The sequence below is a fragment of the Lineus longissimus genome, chromosome 6, assembly GCF_910592395.1.
Source record: "Lineus longissimus chromosome 6, tnLinLong1.2, whole genome shotgun sequence".
Taxonomy (NCBI): Eukaryota; Metazoa; Nemertea; class Pilidiophora; order Heteronemertea; family Lineidae; genus Lineus; species Lineus longissimus.
Genome location: NC_088313.1, coordinates 3,708,840 through 3,731,521, shown reverse-complemented (window position 1 = coordinate 3,731,521; position 22,682 = coordinate 3,708,840). Strand labels below are relative to the sequence as shown.

The 22,682-nt window shown below is 38.5% G+C and overlaps 2 protein-coding genes across 3 annotated transcripts in view; one reads left to right on the top strand and one right to left on the bottom strand.

Moving 5' to 3' along the window:
- Window positions 1-22,682, top strand: part of LOC135489743 (phosphatidylinositide phosphatase SAC2-like) — a 310,728-nt gene that overhangs the window by 158,329 nt on the left and 129,717 nt on the right. The gene's annotated exons all lie outside the window — the stretch shown is intronic.
- Window positions 4,003-22,682, bottom strand: part of LOC135489200 (octopamine receptor 2-like) — a 36,029-nt gene continuing 17,349 nt past the window's right edge. The window contains exon 2 of the mRNA XM_064774431.1: window positions 4,003-8,015. Coding sequence (XP_064630501.1) covers window positions 5,059-7,704 — 2,646 coding nt within the window. The 5' untranslated portion in view covers window positions 7,705-8,015 and the 3' untranslated portion in view covers window positions 4,003-5,058. The remainder of the gene's footprint in view (window positions 8,016-22,682) is intronic.

Below are 22,682 nucleotides of genomic sequence, written 5' to 3'. Positions count from 1 at the left end.
ATGGGATGTTGACTGGATCGATAACCGTTAATATTCCCGTTGCTTTATATCACTCGGTGCTCACGTAATCAAGTGTGTGAGCGTATGTCCTCTCGTTTAGCTTTCTGTGGTGTGAATGGTCGCTGACTATGATATCTTGGCTATGGTAGTAATTAGTCATCTGGTGAATAAATACTGTCTGCATGTGATTGACTTTTCATGCATACATAGCCATTACTTTGGTCAGTTGATGATGGTGTACGTTACCAGTTGCTTGCCTTGGTCGTTGTTACTTCAGAGGGTGAGATGGCTTTTTAATTTTAAAGCCGGGATTTCGTCTGTTGTCACAAATTCATCAGACCTAAACTCCAAGCTTTGGTTCACCAATTCACAATCAGGTAAGCACACTACTGATACCCTTGTGTTACCCTTCTAAAAGTGTGAATACACCACTTGGCCATCAAGTGGAAACACCCTAGTGTGACACCCTCTAACAGTTTGAATCCACCACTTGGCCATTAAATGGAAACATGTTAGTGTTTCAATGGTTTCAATACACCACTTGGTCATCAAATGGAAACACCCTAGCATTTCAATAGTTTCAATGTACCACTTGGCCAGGAAATGGAAACACCTTAGTGTTTCAATGGTTTCAATCCACCACTTGGCATGCTTGGCCATTAAATGGAAACACATTAGTGTTTCAATGGTTTCAATACACCACTTTGTCATCAAATGGAAACACCCTAGCATTTCAATAGTTTCAATGTACCACTTGGCCATGAAATGGAAACACCTTAGTGTTTCAATGGTTTCAATCCACCACTTGGCATGCTTGGCCATCAAATGGAAACACCCAAGTGTCAACCCTCCAACAGTGTGAATGCACCACCTATCAAATGGAAACTCCCAAGTGTTTCAATGGCTTCAATTCACCACGTGGCATACTTGGCCATCAAATGGAACCAGTGAATCCCTGTAAAGCCTCCTACCTGATGTCTCAGTGATTGATTTGCGAGTTACTTGAAATGACAATGTGAAATCTAAATTGACAAGACATGTAATTTAAATGGCGCTTCCTTTGGCAAAGCAGATTTCGCTTTGACCATGTCGTCAAATTTGATCAGTGAAATCCACCTGCCTTGTCGATTTCCGAGATCAATGCAAATTTGTACAGTGACCATACATGTCCGTGTGTTCTTCCAATCATCTCGATATTTCAGAAGATTGGTTTTAGCCTGAGGATTGATGCTTTCCATTGTGAATTGGATGAAAAGGATACAGTTGTTATTTAATTGGTGTGTGGCTTTGATACAATTGTAGGGATGCCTTCTATTCAGATTGGAGAATTTCGAGTCACCGTGATCATATTTCATAGATAGTGGTAAATACATCTCTTTTGTATGAGGATGTATTCTACTCATAAATGTATCAGCAAGATTGAATAAACTCTAATTTCACCATTCTAAGACCAGTTTTGAATATTCAGCTACATGTATCAAATGCTGCAAGCATATCTTCTTCATGTTTACCCCGTTGTACAAGCTCTGGCAACAAAGATGTTTTGAAACTTCTTCACCAATATCCACTTATTAATCTAATAGAATTATCATTTGCCTGAAATCATCCTCTCAGCTTGGCCCATTTTGGAAACATATGCAAAAGAGTAGATAGAAGACTGCAAAATCAAACTTCAGTCTTTGTTGATTTGGTAGAATTCCACTTGGCATAAAATACTGAAGCATGTTAAATCACCCATTCGGCTTGGCACCTGCATATACAGAAGAGTTAACAATAACCCTGTAAAAGTTTGCTTCAGCTCCTGGGCAGCCTCTAAACTGGCAGTTGACAAATTGATTTTACATCCTGCCTTTGACCAAATCCGAATCTACCTGCTGCTCTGTCAAATTCGATCGATATGAATTTGTTCGTTTTTACTCATACGGAGTCGAGTCAAGATGATTGCTTTTGGTTTTAGACTGGCGGCATTCAGTTTAGCGAATATCAGCTGAAAAGGCTGCTGGGTTGTTTGCTTTATTAATATGATTGATAAGTCTGCTCGGCTTAGTCGAGTTGACCCTCTGATCAATCGAGCGTTCATTTTGGAATTTTGAAATTAGTGTCTGAGCTCCTTGATTTGTCGAAGAGGGTTCAAAGCTGGCGGGATTAACCTGCTAATCTATCGACTTCTTTGATGTACAAATAATGAGAAAGTGAAAAGGGAATTGAAATTTGACATAGCCTTCTTTGCATCCTTTGAGTCTATGTTGAAATGGGTCAAAACTGACAACAAATTCTCAGGGATTGCATACGATGGAAGTAGGTTTCTTTTTCAAACAGAATAGAAACAGTATCATAAGCTCCATAGGGTGCTGACTTCTTTTCAAAAAGGGATTCAAGCTGTTGAGAGGTCCTTCCATCCAATAAAAGAGCCATGAGATGGGTGGGGACTCCTTTATAAAAGAGGTTGTTCACACGGTCAAACCTCTTGCAGCTGAGTTGTTTCGTCCCCTAGCCTCGAACGTTCCACACATAAAGAGGTGGGGATATGTATGAAACATACAAAGGACAGTGTAAGGTGATCCATTAGGTGTATTTCCGAATCAGAAATGTTGGCTAAGATTTCGAAAATGTAGCTCTGAAGTGGTCGCCATGGTTTTGTCCTTAAACATCACAAGCTTGATGATTTCCTGTCCATCCATGAACTGAAAGGGGCACCTGTGTAATGGGAGCTTACACTGGCATATCAAGGGAAAACAGAGAGAAGCAGTTAACTCATGCTGTCCTCATTAACGGAGACTAGGGAACATTGATTCAACCAATTGAGGGACCATCCATGAACAGCAATGTGTATCACAATCTGAATAATGTTGGGAAGGCAGAAGAGGTAATACCCTGATTTTTTTAGAAGTTTGGAGACGTCCATAATTTTGATTTTATAATAGCAGATGAAAATTTTTTGATGTTGTAAATTTTGGTTTGAACATGTTGAAGGGAGGGTGTCAACAGACTTATAGCACTGTTTAGATTGTGAGATGAATTGTTGTTCATGGCTTTGTAGACAAAGAGACTGGCCCATAGACTCGAGATGTCTGGGGTTTGAACCAGGGGCCTCTTTAATGCTAGATTTAAGAACTAAGCCACTTGATTAAAAACGACTCCTATATTGCATCCTGAAACAGCCTTCTATATTGGAACTCTCTATCTTATAGTGGCAGTAACTCCTGACTTCTCCACCTAAAGGTTTATTGTCTATAAGGGTATTCCACTCAATGACTAGTTGGCCGGGAGTCGGCTCGGTATCTCAAATCTACCGATACGTTGGCTTGGCGACGCAAATTCGGCGTCGGGGAATTTGATTGGTCGTTCCGTGGGAGGTATTGTGTGAAGTACAGATTGACATCATAACAACGGACGTGTTCAATAATCTTCAGGTTGACCCAGTGTTCTTGGATATGATTTGTTTAGCATGGAAGTATAACGTAATTCAGTTTAGGGCATTAGTCAGAAGCATGAGTATGACTGGTCATCAAGCAATTGCCTTATGTCATGTATACGTGGATGTTTTGCAATCTCTGCTGACTCATACATTTGGATGCTTTTCAATTGTTTGAAAATTGTTTGATTTTGCCGTTTTTTGTTCCGCCATGCTAAACTTCATGCTGAGAACATTGCTGACCCATTTTCCTTTCATTTCCATTTTAAAAACAGGGATAGGGTCGCAAGCCTGCTTGAATTAATGCATTGACTTGAGGCAGGTCATCAGGCCATATCTACTATAATTTTGACCCTCAAAACATTTTGAAATGAGTGTAAAATCCCCATTACTTTTTTGCCGTAAGGACTCCTAAAGTCCTAAATCTATATCAAATTTTTCTATAAAGGTTGCAAAGTGCCTGCACCAAGTCAAGTAAACTATAGGCTTGGGTCACTCTGATGAAGATTACCAAATACACCCCTGGTGTAAAAGACCTTACCTTAAACTCTCTTCAACAATATGCAAAAACACTCCACATCAGTTTGTAGTTTTTATCAAGAAGTATATTTCCAAGCAGAATCTAATTATCACACAATTTATTCATCGTTGATTAATTAGATTAATCAATTAAGACCTCGTTAAATCCTTGTTGAGTAATCCAGCTGTCAGTCATACTATCCGCTTGTGATATTTTTTTCTAGAATTTTTCCACTACTAGTACAAAATAAAAAGTTACCTGAAAAAAAGTAATCCATGCGCACTGTTTTATAGAAAATAAACATATCTATATCCATTATTGTTGATTCATCAGTTATGTACATTTCATGTTGACCGATTTGTCTCTCTTTTGCTTTCTAATCCATATTCTGTCCAAGTGATCCTCCAAATTGAATTGCTTGTCACTTTTGGCACTAATTGAGTTGTAACTGTCAATTGTATCATTTAAACGAAGGGAAACAAAATTCTAGTGCATCCATGTCCATATTTAAGGTATCAACAAGATTGAAACTGAGCAACTTCATGGTCATAGCTGTCCTCGTTCTTTTATAAAGTACAACTCTCAAATCTGTGCTAGTACCATTATGCAAAACGAAGAATATGAGACTATCAAATTCACAAGTTGGTAGAGCAACATGCAAGTCTTTTGATGGATTGTTATCGTCAAACAAAACCTTTGATAATCATTATAAAGATGATCAGACAAACGCATTTGATAATTCCATGATTATCATGATTATAGATTATAAACGTTATTTACACCACATCACACTTGACCAATAGTTTCGATTTCCACTGACTAACATAAATATATTGTCTTTTTACATTGTAATCCTTTTGCATTGCTCGATTTTATGACAGATTCATTCTCATCCATCGAGCGACTATTTTTACACTCCACCTTCGATTTTGTACTGAAAATATATCACTTCTGACAATCCCATTGACGTATTATTCCCTATCGGTGTAGTTATTAGAAGTTAAGTAATCAGCAGAGGCCTTATCAAAAAACCTTACACACTTACACAGACTCATGCGTATCACTAAGCCATGGACTTGAATCTGGAAAATCTTGGAAGCGTTGAAAATTAATTTTCTGTCCATTACCTCTTTTTACCATATTTCATAGCCCATGGCCAACAACAGCAGACTAGCTTGATAAATGCCTTGCGGAAATCCTCGTTAAATATGGTGTAGAGGATAGGATTCAAACCAGAGTTTGCGTAGCCTAGCCAGATGATAAATGCCTGTAGATTTGGGTTAAGCTCAGCGCAATACGTGCACAGGGCGCGTATCAAGTACATTAAGGTGAACGGCATCCAGCACACAAAGAAACAGGAGATGATCATACCCATACGTTTTGTCGCACGTTGTTCCCGTTTGTCAAATTTTCGGAAGCTTGATCTGAGTCTGTCCCGTTTGAATGGATTTTGGGCTTTGAGTCCATGGTGTTTCTTATTCCCATCATCAGTTTCCTCATTTTCCTTTATGGTCAGAGAATCTGAATTTTTTGGATCATGTTGCGCCTGCACAAGTTTTACTTTCTCTTGATCACTTTGTGATTCTTTGTCTGTCTCGGTGAAGCGCGACGGATTTGAAATGACCATCGTATCACTGTCCGTTGCACTGAAAACGCTGTTTGTGCTAAAAACGCTGTTCGTGCTCGTTAAGCCATTGCGGAACTTTTGCGGTTGTATCAAACTCACTTGTGTGCTGTCCTTATCCGTAAGATAGGCCGGCGAATTCAACCGACTACAGTCTGCAGATGTCAAAATGTCGTCCTCGTCTGACTTCATATCAGGATCAGGTGAACTGTCTGTGCTGTACGTGAATAAAAACTTTGAATCCTCACCTTTAGATATCGTACTCAACTCAATGTCTTGCGGTGGGACCCTTTTTTTCCGCTCTTTTTCCTTTTTAGACGGCGCCCGTCGATTTTGTTGATTTCGTTGGTGAGCCCTGGCTAATTGTTGTGAACGTTTCCGTAAAACCATGAATATTTTAAGGTATAGCACCAGCATGAGGAATAGGGGTATTATAAACGAACCTAAAGCACTATATATCACATATTCGATATTCTGAAACAGTATACAGTGATAAGTCAGGGTTATATTGCTGTACTGATAGTTCAGACTTCGATCTTGCCAACCAAACAACGGTGGCACAGTCACGATTATGGAGAAAATCCAGACAATAGCGACATACATCATGGCACGATTTAGCGACCGTTTATCCCGGTACCAAACTGGAAAAGTTGTTGCAGTGAACCTGTCCAGCGCTATCACACATAAGCTCCATATAGACGCGGTGCAGTACAAAACGTCTATACTCAACCAAATGTTACATAGGACCTCCCCGAATAGCCAGTGTCCGAGAACATCGTTGATCAAGGACATCGGAATCACCGTGATTGAGAGCAGGAAATCACAAAGGGCCAAATTACCAATGAGGTAATTTGACATCGTCTTTAAGTTTTTGAATTTGAATAGTGAAATTAGGACGAGGAGGTTTCCGATGATTGTCCATAGGGTGAGAATCCCCAGAAGTATCGTTACAACGATCATCTCTCCCAGGTAGTACTGAAGAGAATAAACATAGTGTGGCTGGTCAACGTTTGTGTCCGACTGGTTCAGATCTAACCAGTCGTATGTTGCAAATGAGCGATCATCTTCTATCAGGCTTGCATTTATGAGATCAGTTTCAGTGATGTTGCTTAGAAGTGTCGATGCGGTCGCCGTGACATTTTCTAAAAGTTCCCACGATGATGAGACTAGCGATTCAGTACTTACATTCCAGTTCCCCGCTTCGTAATCCGATTGATCAGTGAAAGAGTTTGAAACATTGGAGTATAAATCTGTTGCATTATCAAGCACATCTGATAATCCTGAATCATAAAACGTGTCATTTCCCAAAATTGATGTGTCATTAGCTAAATCTAGTGTGTCATTACCGAAAAGTGATGTATCCTCAAAAGTTAAAGTGCCATTCACTTGCGACCATGTGTCATTTGGTGATAATGTCGTACCATTCCCAAAATCTGATGCATAATCCTCTACGACTGATGTATTGTTACCAACAAGTGATGTATCGTTTCCTAAAACTGATGTATCATTTAGTGCATCCAAATAATCCGAGGTGGTCTCTTTGTATGACTCAGTGACAGTTTCAAAAGTTTGCTCTAGAGTATCCTGAGCAGTTACATCCTCAGCTACTGATGAAACGCTGTCCAAGAAGTCATTCCGATCTGTCACATCCTGCGTAGCATCCCATGTGCTATTCTCAGTTGCACCCCTACGTACCTCCTCTGTTACGTTCTCTAATGTCCCATTAATGGCCTGACTGGTGTCATCAAATGTTGTCCTGTTGTCTGTTCCAGCATCGAACGTTGTCACCGCTGTACCGTTATTGGAAAAACTATTGTAACTTTCCGTCGAACTATTGATACTACTGGGAGTTGTAGCATCGATGTCTGTGATCGGCAATGTATTGACTGTTGTGTCATGCAGAGAAGGCCATTCACTTGTAGTGTCATTTAGAGACTGTGGTGTCTCTACCGTCAAGTTCTCTTTTATGACAGCTTTTGTGGTATCTACAGAAGCGGGCAAACTCTCTGTCGTATTGAAGCTATCAAGGAGCGACTCTGTCAAGTTCTTGGCACCAGTGATGGCGTCAGGGGTTGAATCATTGTCTGTGACTGCACCAGGGGCCTGGTTTGTTGGCCCCGTGGCTCGAGTACCATTATGAGCCATGGCTATTTAGGTTTGGCCTTATAAAGATACTTAAACATGCCTCGGCTTTAAGGCATCTTGTAGCGCATCGATGAGATCAAAACTTTTAACCGGAGGGGCCGTCAGACGGATTCGGACATGTCAGGACATGAGAAGCGCAAGCCAATATTTGTTCCAGATCACAAAGATTACGCCCTATGGTGTTCATTATCCTAGACTCCGCTTTAGGGTATTTGAGTGACGGTCTTCGAGAGAGCAAGTTTAATCAACTTGATCGTATCTTCTTGATTTCCTCGAGTGGTTCTCTAAATCATTTCCTTCTGTTCGCCGATCTGAAAAATATGAAGTGGAAGGATGTGTTATTGGAGATGCTAAATTTGGTGACTTTTTCATCAAATGTCGTTTAACCCTTGGGGAATAACGAAAATTGGGGGCAGAGGAGGTTGTGTAAATTTGCCAGTGGAATCATTCAAGAAATAACAGTTTAAATCAACGAATGTTTGGCTTTATTGCCACCTTTTCTATAGTCATTTGAAAAATAAGAGATATTTCATCAGATAAATTTCGGAGAAGAACCTGAAAAAATGAAAAGGTATAAATTGTTAGCTTCGCAGCTCATAACAAACTTTGCCGGTTAACTTATTTCAACTTGTTTACCCTATGAATAAGGGATGAATAGGAAAGATGAGTTCTTTATTTTGAAATCCTCTAAGCTACATGTCACAGAGACGTCATTCCTCCCTACCGTCAGTTGCCACAAAATTAAATAATACGAGAAATGTGGACATTTCGAGAGAAAATTTTCTGAAACCTTCCATCTTGCTTGCTCCTTTGGTGATGAGCCATTTGGCATTTGGCCACCAATCAGCTGAATTGCGATAATGCATGTTATAATGTCTATTCTTTCAATAGAACCTCCCAACGCCTCGACAGACTCCTAAATGTTTGTATAATTGTGCAATTATGTAGTCGGCCCATCGTTGTGTGCTGTGTAAAAACTCATTGTTGGTGGACACCTTTGACATGCAATTATCAGATACACTATCCATTTATGACCACTTTCACACATTCTTTGTTTACAATGCACAGTGACTTACATCATTAGGATCCATATAATGGACTCAAGTTAGTTTGATGGGGGGAGTTCGACAAGTATGTTTTGTCTCCAGACTTTGACCATATTATTAGAATCAGCATCAAGTGGAGATCCATTTTCCAATTAGAAGCATTTAGTTGGTGAAGTTGAAATACCAACTGATATTACTTCCCAACCAAGAATAGTGGTGCAGGTTACATGTACATAACAGGAATTATGATTGTCTTCTTCCCTACTCTTCCTCTCGTGCCCCTGGCAATGCCCCTTATCTATCAGGGTGATTAGAATTGACAATAACAGAGCAGTGCCCATTGCTTGGTGACTTCTATTATGGTTTGATCACATTTCAACTACTATTCTCTGAAGATGCTGAAGAGAATAATGAACAAATATTGCGGTTTCCAGTATGAAAGTACCTGAAAGGTTCAGTACCATTTTGAGCAACATCATGTGCCCCTTCTAGAAACTCAACACATTACGGTAAAATATCAAGGCTGAAAATACGAAGTTGCAAGATAAGATCAACTCTGACACAATTTTCTTTTAATTTTAATCTTTTTTTATTGCAAAATCATCCCTCAAGAAATTATTTTCTCCTGGTTCACATAGTTGAGCATTTGTAATTTGATGCATGAACACCCAGAGAAGTCAGTATTTGTTCCAAGAAAAAGTGCAGTTTGATGGTATATTTGTTTCAGGTTCAATCTAATTTAAGTTTTCCGCCCACGTTGGTAGCACCAAGGGCCGTTTGTCTGAAAGGTCAATCACGGCTGCTGTGAGACATTTGGCATCGTTTTTAGGCTATCTTTGCCCTTGTGATTATGATATTTTGAGCTGTGATTTGGTTTTATAAGCTATTAATAAAGCTGTTTATCATATTAGAAGTTATTTGTTGGTTTAGGAAACCTTGATGATTAGTCATGTTTGTGATACTGGCGTAGTTCAAGTCTCAAGGTGGTATTGGTAACGCTATACAAATCAGCCAGGAGATTGAGTTAGCTGCCCTACAAATGAGAGATTGTCTTCTGGTGCACTCAGACATGTCAGAAGGAGTCGTTGCTGCCCCAAACATGTCAATCAAAAGTTGGTTCCCTCTCTCTAGAAACATTTCAAGATTACCTCCAGATCATTGCTCAATTCCTTATGTGGATATGGTACCGAGGGAGTTTGTCAACCATAGAGACATCTCTTATCAGTTCTGAGAACTGACTGGATGTCTGTTTCACTCTCGACTACCGTAGCCAAATGGTATAATTTATTTTGTTTTCAACTGAATATCAAAATAATACCTTTTGTTTCAGATATCTCTTGAACATGATTATAACAACTGATGAACAAATATCATCTGAAATGATTATCTTTTCTAACTTTTTGATTTTATCCATATTTTCAGGTGAGTTACTGATTTCAATCAGTCTGAGAGTACATGTAAGTAATTTTATCCAAAAGGTAAGTTTTTCGAGTCAACCTGTAGTATACTATGCATCATAATTCAATACATCAGCCCATACAATTCAAGGTAGAGCCCAATTCAACCTCCCCACATCACTGGTAATTTGCTAGTCATCAGTCTGATGGACGAAGCCTTTGAAGGAATCTTTTAGGTCTTGAGGATGTGTGATGACGCAAAATCTTATTGTCTGTTAAGGTTGATAGCATAGTTAGAAAGAGTTAATGATATTTCTATATGGAATAACTGTATTAGTTAGACATTTGTTCTGAGATGTCTTAGTCTTGATTAAGTATTTACATGTATGTATTGAACACATATGTATTGCCTGGGTATAGTGAGAATGAGTAGTGACATTCAGTTCGAGAAGATGTCTCCACTCTCGATCAACTTGTTCGACTATACAATATAGCATGCTGTAATGACTTTCAGACTCATTTGATCAGCGTCTTCCAAGGTGATGACATGAGAAAGTATATTTAACGTTGTGGTGTCTGTTATAGTGTGTGGAAGAAATAGCACTTTTTAAACAGCACTTTTTAGTCAAATCAGGAGTCAGATCTAGCAGCAGTGAATCATCGGTGCTTGGGGGGCATTGGGCTGTGTAATCAATGCTGCTATGGGTTTGAAGACCACCAACATCTACATGATCTAGAGAGGAGAGGGTGGAAAAACTTCAACAAATGTAACCAAGTACATTGTAGTTGGTTGATAAAAAACCCCAGTTTTTTACCTGGACATAACAAATTTACAAGATATTTCATGGTATTCTTCAATTTTCAAACCACAGGAATTTTACGTTTGGTGGAGAAATAATTATCACTGTTTGGGGCTAATGGAGTTTGAAGTGCAAGCTGGGCAAATCTTGCTAAAATAATGTTGAGAAGTGGAGAAAACCACTTGACCTTTCTTACTCAGCCCTCATCCCCTGATCATGCCGTGATTTTCTTCTCTCTCTTGTAAACTGTTAAAATGGCATTTCAATTTTTAAAGCTAATTGAACATAAATGAAAAAAAGACTCTGAGATCCCATAGGCCATAATGGTTTCAGAAACATGATTTGTTTGCCTAATGCAAAACAGTTCTTTGAATAAAACGTTCCAAATCAAAGGAACCTTGGTCATTATGGGATCTATTAGTGTGTATAATCTTGTCTTCCGTTGATTGCACAATTCTGTGTCATGTTTTGAACACTAAATTTTTGTATGCCATACATGCTATTATCATAAGGGCTAAAGATCCCAGATGAGTTTTCTGAGTGCTGGGTTGCATGAGGCATTAGCTCAGCTGACGAAAGTCAGCAGAACTTGTAAAATAACTAACTATTCAGAAAGGCATCTGTTCCTCCATTCATTGGACAGATTTGAGTTGTTGAACTTAAAAGGATACAAGGTTTTTAGCTTAGCTGATGAAAGTCAGCAGAGCTGGTAAAATAACTAACTATTCAGAAAGGCATCTGTCCCTCCATCCGTCAACATTGGACAGATTTGAGTTGTTGAACTTGAAAGAATACAAGATTTTTAGCTCAGCTGATGAAACTCAGCAGAGTTGGTGAAATAACTATTCAGATTGGCATCTGTCCTTCCATCCGTCAACATTGGACAGATTTGAGTTGTTGAACTTGAACGAATACAAGGTTTTTAGCTCAGCTGATGAAACTCAGCAGAGCTGGTAAAATAGCTATTCAGAAGTGGCATCTGTCCCTCCATCCGTCAACATTGGACAGATCTGAGTTGTTGAACTTGAAAGAATACAAGATTTTTAGCTCAGCTGATGAAGGTCAGCAGAGCTGGTAAAATAACTATTCAGATTGGCATCTGTCCTTCCATCCGTCAACATTGGACAGATCTGAGTTGTTGAACTTGAAAGAATACAAGATTTTTAGCTCAGCTGATGAAGGTCAGCAGAGCTGGTAAAATAACTACATATTCAGAAAGGCATCTGTCCCTCCATTCGTCAACACTGGACAATTATTTGTCTAAGAGTGGAAAGACCAGGTACTTTCCATGTTTTGTACAATTAAAATAACTAACTATTCAGAATGGCATCTGTCCCTCCATTCATTGGACAGATTTGAGTTGTTGAACTTGAAAGAATACAAGGTTTTTAGCTCAGCTGATGAAAGTCAGCAGAACTGGTAAAATAACTATTCAGAAGTGGCATCTGTCCCTCCATCCATCAACATGGGTGCACGTCAAATCTAGCCATTGGGAAGAACAGCCAAGAAAATGCCCCTGACAGAAAATTTAGCACGGTTCAACCTATAAATATTTCTCCACAGGGGGCTAAAGGCGTAAATTGCAAAGGAATTTTCTGTTGATTTACTCCAATCGATAGAGGCTTGAAATAAAGTTGAGGAGGTTGATTTTTAGAAATCAAGACTGAAGTAAAACCATTTAAAAAGCAGATTGGTTAGGAAAACATATCTTTTTCGAAAAATATTGTGGTTTGTTATTGCACTCATGGAGATAATAACTTGGCAACCCCGCAGCTATTTCCTTGGGTGGAAGACAAGTAAAACCGAACGTCTCAAGCTGCTTTTAAGTAATTATTGGGAGGATGTTGTTAACAGCGGGGACAGGTTTAAAACAGTTGGGTGTGTTGTTCAGCCTCGGGCTAAAAATATCAACGGAATTTGTGGAGGAAAAAGTGAAACGATGGTATGTGATTAGTTATAGCGTTAGTGTTAATGTGTTGCTAATATATTTTGATGATACTCAAAAATTTGCTGTTTTGTGTCTTAATTCTCCACAATTTGCAAGCTCATTATAGACCCTTTTAGTGCGGAAGTGTAAATTTGGTATCATTGATGATAGTGGTGACTTCATTGACCAAGGTCCGTCTCAAAGCACTTTACTGTGTCCGTTATTGTTGTAAGTCTACACAAATGCATTCTTGGGTATCGAAGTACTAGTACTGTGCTATAATTTGAGATCAACCAGTGAAGTTTAAGTGATGACAAGGCTATATGGTTGAAAGTTAATGACGCTCTAACACATTAAACCAGCAGACCAATAAGCTGATCTTTTAAAGTAATTTGATACTCATTTAAAAACTGCTTCAGGGGATTTTTATTGGTCTGCTATGAGTGGTTTGACTGAAAACACCTCATTGCAAAGAAATGTAGCAGGATTGTATCTCAAATTTTCAAGATCTTTATGGCGTTTTGGTCCTGATTTTCGAATGCGCAATATTTCAAAACCTTTTTTTCATTTCTCTCTTGAAATCCACTAAAGAAATATTTTATGAATGGTTCATTTAATTCTGATGGGCTTTAATAATCCTCTCATGTAGTTTATCAAATTATGTCGTAAGACGATCACTTTGATTCAATTAAAAGAAAATTCTAAACGAGATCGAATTAAATTCTTGTAGGGAACATAATTAGCTATAATTAGATTTCTTTGATATGCTTTCCCTGATTAGTTTGATAACTCATGTACAGTCCAAATCATATTTGACATCCCGTGAATCGTCTCATCGACGCGTCATAGATGCGCTTCCCAAAACTAACGAACTTTCGATCATATGGCTGGATCCCACAGATAGATAGATGTGACCTGTTCTCGATACAGTAGTACTAATCGAAAATAAAACTATAAAATGTGATATCAGATACCTGTTTTTGTTTGCAGGGCAAGAAAAGACCGAAAGACAGTTATTTCACAGTATTGTATTGATAATTTAGATGGTTAGGGCCCAAACCAAAGCTGTTTGCTTAAAATGCAATATAATAATAATAATAATACGAGTCTTATATAGCGCAGTATCCAACCATTAACTGGCCGCTCAAAGCGCTTGAGCTTGATTTTTTTCATCCATGTTGTAATTTTTGTTTGAACATGTTGAGAATAGAAGCCGTGTGTTGTATTGAATAGAATATTTTACAGTGATGAATATGAAAAAGTACAGGCTCATCCTTCACTGAAAGTTGTTGAACCAATGGTAGGCCTGCATTTTATGTTTGTAAAAAGAGGTTATTGGGTTCATATTTTTTTATAAGTTTGATAAAATTGATTATGTTCTGCATGTTATACTCATTTAAGTGAGTGTGATGATTTCCCGTGGGTTATTGGGTTTGGAGCGTGTGTCACAGCAACATGCTAACATTGGGGTGGGAATTTAATTACATTAATGAGTTGGTTATTTCGTGCAATGATTATTGATTTAAGAATTACACTTATCCAAAAATAGTTTACACTCTATATATCACTTTTTAAAGAAGGTTCGCTCAAATGTGATTTTGTGCTGATAAATGTCTATTTTTGTTTAACCTTTTAAGACTAACTGCTAGTCAACATTTTGTGTACTTCAATGGCTAAAAATATAGCAGCACGAAAACTTGGCTTTATGCAATCTATGTGTTCTGTTGGGATGTGAAATTCAATAGAGGCTCCACAGCTGTGACATGGTATCACTTTCCTTTGATTCCCAACCTAATCAAAAAATGGCGTCAATGTGAAAATCCGCCTCTGAGGTTTATTCACCTCGCACGGGGTGCCAGACGAGTAGGAAATTAGCTAGGATCAGATCAGAGAAGCATTAGGTGACAGATACTGATGAGTCGATGTGACTTTCATAGATGTGCTTTGATGAATGTTGATGGTGATTCTACATCATCTGCGGACATCTTTTAGTGACAGCTTCAATTTAAACTTACTCTTTCTTTTCATTTGATCAGTTTGTGTTTGTGATAAGTGAAATACTGAGTGAAGATGGGGTCCATTTAGAGGGTCCTGGTACAATGACACCGCTCTTATGCCTGTCGCTGCTGGTTTCCAGTTTAATTTCCACTTAAATTTCCAGGACAAAGATTTTCAGAAAAGGGATTCTGGCTGAGTTGATTGACATCTTGTGTCATTGCTCCAGGTAGTAAGTTATGGAGTTGTGACGTAAAGCGGGAGAAAGTCTAGGAAGCGCCGGAATTCAGGAATATTATGGGAAAATATCTGATGAAGTCAGATAATCAGTTGATATTGGCAACAGAATTTGAAATTTACTCTCACTGAGTTAAGTTTTCTGTCTTCACTTCATGAATGTGATTTCAAAGTTTCAAATTGTAAAAATTTCATATTTGACAAATCATCGCTTTGTCAAAACAACGCCATATTGTCGTCTCTTCATAATGTCAATACATTTTGCCGACACATCTGGTTGACATTTTTTTCAGATTCAGACCGTTTAGCATCTTTTCCCGAAAAACATGATGAAAAACAGTTCTAATGGAACTATTGTTATCATTGGATTGACACATGCTTACCAACAGTTTCTGTCAAAAAAATATGTTTTTCCGATATCATCTGTTTGGTTGTCTGAAAAGCTTTGGTATTTTCATAACAAAAGATGTGGCAAACACCTTTGTAGCTATAGAAACGATAACAATCTAAACATATCCAACAAGGCCTATCTGTGTGATAAATGTTCTTACACTGTCTTGTGGATTCTAAAGCAAAAAGAATCACATGGTATCGGGTAATGTCATCTGTTTTCCTCGCTTGTTGGAACATGATTTATTTTACCAACATTGAAAGCTTTCACATCTGTTGAAATCTAGGATGGCCAATCGGTGTGAAATATCTGACCAGTTCTGGTGATATTTATAAGGTATCTGATTTACTACGGCACCAGATGGTGTGACAAGATGAGTAGATTGGTGACGCCTGCCTTTTTTAACACGCCTCAACCAATGTGACCATGCATGTCTTTTGGCCCGTCAGAGTGTCCAGAAAAAGATCCCCCTCTAAGTCGCTAGACAACCTTAGTTAAAGCATTGTCACTTGTAAAACTGAGGGTTATACCAAAATCTTCTTCAAAACGAATTGTGTATTCTTGTCAATGTCACAAAGGACTGAAATTATTCTTAACAACAAAGACATTCCTAAACTTGTTTCTTATGGCAAAGTCTTCTATTCTTTCTCTCTTTGCAACTTAGTTTTGAATCATCTTTGTCTTCTTGCATGTGTTATCAATCTTCTGAGATTTCAATCATTCTTATCAACGACGACATTCCTAAATTCGTTGGCTTTCGCCAAGTCTTCTGTTTTTTCTCTTTGCCGCTTAGGAAATTTGAATCATTTTCATCTTCTTATCAGTCTCCTGAGATTGCAATAATGCTCTCAGAAAATAACTGCTTGCTATTCAAGAACTGTGTCCTATTTTCTGACCAAATAAAAATTTCATACTCACAAATTGTCATTGTGTTTCATGCTGTGCTTCAAATTGTATCCATAGTGGGGAGTAGAATTATGGTAATTTGAAGAAAATATTGGAAAAATAACTACCGGTAGTGTTGCTGGGAATTCCACAAAGTTTGAATCTAAAAACTTTGTTCAGATCGTGTCATTTGACTTCAGTTGATACTCTGATTCAACATATTCAACATTTGTTCAATGATTGCAGACTAAGAGAATGCATAGTCAATTTGACAAAATTAATGAGCTATATTCCATTGATTTTTATGGTGTCCGCTCTTGCATGGTTTCAAGTCTGTATTTGATTGTAAGAGCATAAGCCATAACCTCTGCAGTGGGGGTTGTAATTTCATGCCATTTGAACTCTTCATTCAAGCAAATAAGACAGCTTTATTGCATTGGATTTGATCAATTGGTTTGTGTCAAACATGAAACAAAGTTGACTTGTGATTATTGATTGGTTATTGAGCTGTGATCATGTCTAGACAAATCCTCTTCCGGGAATGGCCGTCACTGGCCAAGGGCATTACCAGCGATTGTGACGGATTGGTTCTTCTATCATTTTTGCAACACCCAAGTCCGGCATGCACTATAATGCATTGTGATGACAAGCAGAGTGCATTGTTGACAATTGTTAAGAATATGCTTATTGAAAAAAAAGATGTATGTTCATTTCAAACCAAACATTGACAAAAGAAAAATTATCAAAATTCTACATTTGTTTTGATAAACATGTTTTATCCAAAGACTAAACTGACTGGCTGTCGACAACAGTTCACTTTGCCTATGCATTACAGTGCATTCGTAATGCATACACGTGCAACATTGTGCATTTGAGGGCAGGTTGAAAATAGATCACATATCGAATGTTGAAGTTGGGCAGCTGCAAGCACTTGTGAATAAATCATCTTCTATTGTTAGAAGTAAACTATGTGACACTCGGTCATCGTTTTCACTCCGATTGGTGAATCTGTTGGGTGACTCAAGCTGACACAATCAGGATCTGAGGTTGCAGGTCTCTAATGCTCAGGTCCCCTGGGAAATTGATGAAAAATAACTGGACAGTGTCCGTATGGTGATTTATGCTAATGAGGTTATTTCATTACTGTGTCCGGAGGGCAAAGGGGGTGCAGTGATACTGTGGATGAGATTAGCCTTCTACATTCTTTTCGCTTTCAGGCGATCAGGACAAATTTTATTCGGACAGAGCGAGATTGTGGCAGAGAGTGCAGTTTTCATGATGTGAAAGGAAGTAGTTATTTTTAAGATGCACATGAATGCCAATGAAAGCAGGTTGATTTTTCAATTCTTCACATAAAACATGTAAAAGAAGTACTTGTCCACTTAACAATAGATAAAATTTGAATGGAATATTCTTATATTTCTATGAATGATTTAAGTCCAATTTTGCTATTGTCGAGCCAGATTACTCCTTGCATGTGAGGAAGGTCAGTGTAAAATGAAACAAGCTTATTCCCTCGAAGATAGTTACAGCTACCATGAAGATTGCCAATCAGAGAAGCGATCGGCCAACGTCTTGGACATCTACACTTTACCCGACGTCACGACTGTCAATACCGCCTTACTCAACGTAAACGGATGATGTGTGGTATCCTCTGGTGTGATCACGGTGTTTAGGCAATCATCCAGGCTTGATAGTCACATGATTAGGCGATAATACAACTGTGGACATCAGATTGAATAGCGAGTTGTTATCAGACAAGTTAAGTCTTGAAGAGCTTGAGATGAGCTGGTTAGATATAAAAATTTATCTATGCTGCTGTGGAGATTTTAAAATCACAGCGACATATGATTGGCAGTTGCCTTCTCATCATTTCCTCCAGTTGATTTCAAAAGAGATGATAGGCAGTATCAGGATGTATTTCTGTTACCACATGTGATAATCATAAGACGTTATGATGTCCCCTCCTACTTTCTGAGGAACGAGCACCTTCGATCCTAGATCTGTGGTTTTGAAGGCTACGGAGACACTGCCAAGCCATTACTACCTCTTTGGAATGGGAGTAAACTTCCTAATCCTAACCCAAAATTTCACTGCTTTATAACCAAGATTCCTAGTACCTGTGCTCTTGTCTATGCTAGTGCAAGCAAGACCCTATCCAAGGTGACTGTAACTTTTAATATGGACTTTTCCTCTGGCCATTGACCCCATTTGGCACATAACTGTAGTGGCATGCAAAGACTCTCATCCCATCTCAGGAGAAATCCTCTCCCGAGAATAACCATCAACGTGCTAATTGATTACTAAAGAAGAAGAACTGCTCTGAAACTGGCCCCAAACTTTCTGCTTTTGTCAAACGCATGTTTTCTCTGGTCATGGTGGCAGTAATCGTCATAGTACCCTAGTTTTCGACAATAATGGTATTTCCATGTCAAGGATTTACTCGAGGACTCCTGTGACAATTAGATTATAGAATCGCCTCCCTTGCGGTTGGCTGTCGACATTGATTTCCTTGTAAATGACTGAACCAATATTGTCCTGATCTTTCTGCACATGCATACCTCTGTCTAGACGCAACGGGACTTGTCCGTTTGCCTGCCAATTGTCTATTTCTAAGGTGATTTCTGAGTGACTTCAGAATCGATTTTGTATGGTTGACAGGGCTTGGTGTCAGTCTCTATTCTGTATTGGAAAATACGAGACAAGGGACAGGGGTTTACCGCAGAAAAATGAGTATCTGACATGTTCTTTTGGTTTTACGGGAAAAAATATGATTCCTCTCGATTGCGTGTTGGCATCGATTTCATTTTGTAATTCACTGGGCTTCTGATTTGCCCAGGGTAGTTGGTGTAGGGGAATATAGGAGATCTGTTAACCCATACTGCCTTTTGTCCTAGTTTAAGATTCTTCTGGTTTCAACGGACAAAACGTAATTGTTCCAAACTAACTGCAAAGCACTGAGGAAATGAGCGAATCATCGTCTGTAGCTGTGAAAATCCTTCTTTTATTCCAATTCCAGAGGCCTTCTATGCATCATTTCTTTGGAGTAAAAAAACATTGCTTCATCACATATATCCTCCAACATAGTCCAATAGAAACCTACCGGTATAAGCAATGTATCACGAGTTAGTTAATTGGTAATAACTGCTTTGACAGCTCCCTTGCTTTTATAATGTTTAAAAAAATGATGTACGCTTCTGTATAAAACGTATCACATAGTCACTCTTTTCTTCGCAAAAAAACCCCTTCGTGTCTTATCGCGTATTTCACCACAAAGAAATGGCAATGGGTAAATGTGAGATCTTAACCGCGTGTATATTTTCATAATAAGTTATATCTTGTGATATTGTGGGGCTTCTATACATATGGATGATCTAGTTATGAGAAGCCTTATGCATTCTGTCAGGTATCGGCTAAGATAACCTTGGTCTGGTTGGGTGCTTTATAGTATGTGATAGCGAGTGATAGGCTACTAGCGTGGGCTGATGGTCTGGTCATTACGAAGTTTTGCTTCAACAAAACTGCCAGAACAAAAGTACATACAGGATTTGTTAGTGACTAGATTCAAGAGTTTTCACGTGTGAAACACTTTTACAGCAAATCTTTCAATTTGATAACTTCTCATGGTTTAGACAATGGTTCACATTGCTGACTGGAAATACACCCAGTATGTTCTTAGTTGAATTCCCATGCCGATTTCAGTCAGAAATCATTGTAAATCAACCTCCATACTCCAAAGGGGAAAGAAAGTGCTGTCAGCCTTAGCTGAACGAAAGGCCTATTGATGTCTTGTCTATTACAGTACCAGTATTTCTGCTACTGTCTGTCACGAATATTATAATATGCATTTTTATCGATTCACACATATAGCCTATTGATTTCACCATTGCAAGATGTAAACACCCCTCCAGCTCTTGTATTTTTGATTTGAAAAAAATGATAGCTTTGGTGTCTGCAAATCCTTTGAGTCGAGTCAGACATTTCCTAAAAGGACTATTAGCAACAACAACTTTTCCAGCGCTGATGTAGCGCAATACTTAGCTTCTGTGAAGTCATATTTTGTACCAGTTCTGATTGCCTGTGAACATGAACAAAAAGTCATTTGATTCTAGAAGTGCGTTTGTAATGTACATGTACCATTACTGGTAAGAATTTCATCGTTGCTATTCTAGACACGTATGGCTTTCATTGAGAATGTATCTTACTTTGCACTGTTAGTGCCATTATGAGTTGTCACCAATTACCTTTTTGGTTATTCGTAGGAGACAGACTCCTATTGGTTATTGTGATATGTTTAAGTCAGAGAAAATATTGTAATGTTCATTTTGTCATTTTTTCTTGTTCGCTATTCAAGATGACGTTCATGTCTGTAATCTGTTTTTTGCCTGCCGTGTTAGTTTGATGAGAAACCGGTTTTAAATCTAAAAAATGGAAGCAGTACAAAACGTCACAGAAGCTTTCAATTTTTGAAACTGGCAATCTGGAAAAGTGCAAGACTGTTTGACATTTGTGACTGATTGCCTTTCGACATGTTCAAACAAGTTGTTACTTTGTATTTCAAAGTTATTCCAATCTAAGTTCAACCCAGAAGATGTATTCATTGGCATGTACTCTAGCTTGATTTAGTTTTGTATGATCTCTACCAGTCATGTTTACCTTAAAGTTCAAAATTAATGGACTTTAATCTCGTTAATTGATCCCGTGTTGACAAACTCACATCAGGAAATTGTGCAAATCTCTATTTTGAAGGTCTCGAGCAGTTGTGTCTGGTGGATTGATAAGTCATTGATGAATTTGTCAACGCCGTGGCAAATACATATGGGTGGTGTAGTTCAGTGGTGTTGTGATGAACCAGAAATGTACAAATGACTAATTGTTACTTTGGGCTGGTCACTTGACGTCAATTACACGTCGTTAGTTGATAATTTGTAGGTTCTATGAGATAGGATCCGAGATACCCCCATTGGCCACTTTCTGTAACTGAAAGACGACATTCCAAGATATAAATGTCTGATCTCTCCTTTTTCACTCAACTGGATGGAGGCAGGACCTCTTGGTCACCCGAGGGCATACAATAAAATGATCGAAAAATCGTTACATTCATGACCAATATATTGAATGGCCTTGGCGTGTTTTATACAGTCTATATTACACTGATCTTTGAGGATTACTATACTTTGATTTCCCTAACTGTTGGGATTTTCCTGTGCGTGACTGATAAATCATTCTTTGAATGCAACTCGCAATGCTTGTTTAGTGAATAAGCTGTCAGTTGCAGTATTTGCTTTTGAGGGATTTGTGACTTCAAACAATCAGTGAGTTCAATCTAAGCTCGGACTTCTGAATTTCCTCAAACAATATTTGACCTATTCCTGACTGACAGAAGAGATGTCATCAATATGTGGCCAAAGCAATTCTTGGTCAGATTCTTACTAGAATCCCAGGGAGCATTTTAGTCCGAATCTTGAATGAGTCTGTTTTGTCTTCAGGTTAAGTTAGTCGATGTACAGTCACATGTTATCGAACATGTCAAAAGCTCTTCAAAATCCCTATTTTCTCTTGCGAAGTCATTAGTGGACAAAACTGATGGGATTCTTAAGTTTAGACCATCTGATTTTGTCTTTGGATCAGCCTTAGAGTAAACTTAAATCAGTTGTATTTGCTTGGTCCTCGTAATAGTTGAACTATTGTATAATGTTCCCTGAACTCTCTGAACAACCAGCAGGTTCAGTCATTACAAAAAGCTGACCTTGGACTTGACTACATTGCATCTGACGAGTGGCGCCTGATGATAAATATGCATCGATGGATATCCAGCCCAGATGGTCCAGAGAAGTTATCTTGCATTGCGGAGTATGTCAAGACACTCATCCAATGACTGATAAAAGGATCCAACCAAGTCTATGATAGGCCAGATTGATGAGGTTTTAAACTTACGAATTGACATTTATAATAGGTCTCAGAGGGCTCAGCATGTGGAATTACTAAGTGTCTGTGTGGATTCCTTTTGTGTTCTGATAAATGCAAAGAATACAGCAGAACAGAAAATCAGTGTGGATTAAAATTGGTGGCACTGGCAGATTCTCGATAGCCTTTTGAGTGTTTCTTCATAGTGCCTGAGCCAGCTGATTTATATTCTAAAAGCATTTATTATCTGTAATCCCTAGATCCTGACTCCCGATGGGACTCTGGATTTCACCTGGTATCAATGGTCTAGCATTGCCAGTGTAAGGCGCGATGTTGAGATACCATAGAGCACGTTGTTTTCAACCTTATACTCTCCCATATCAATGGCAAATT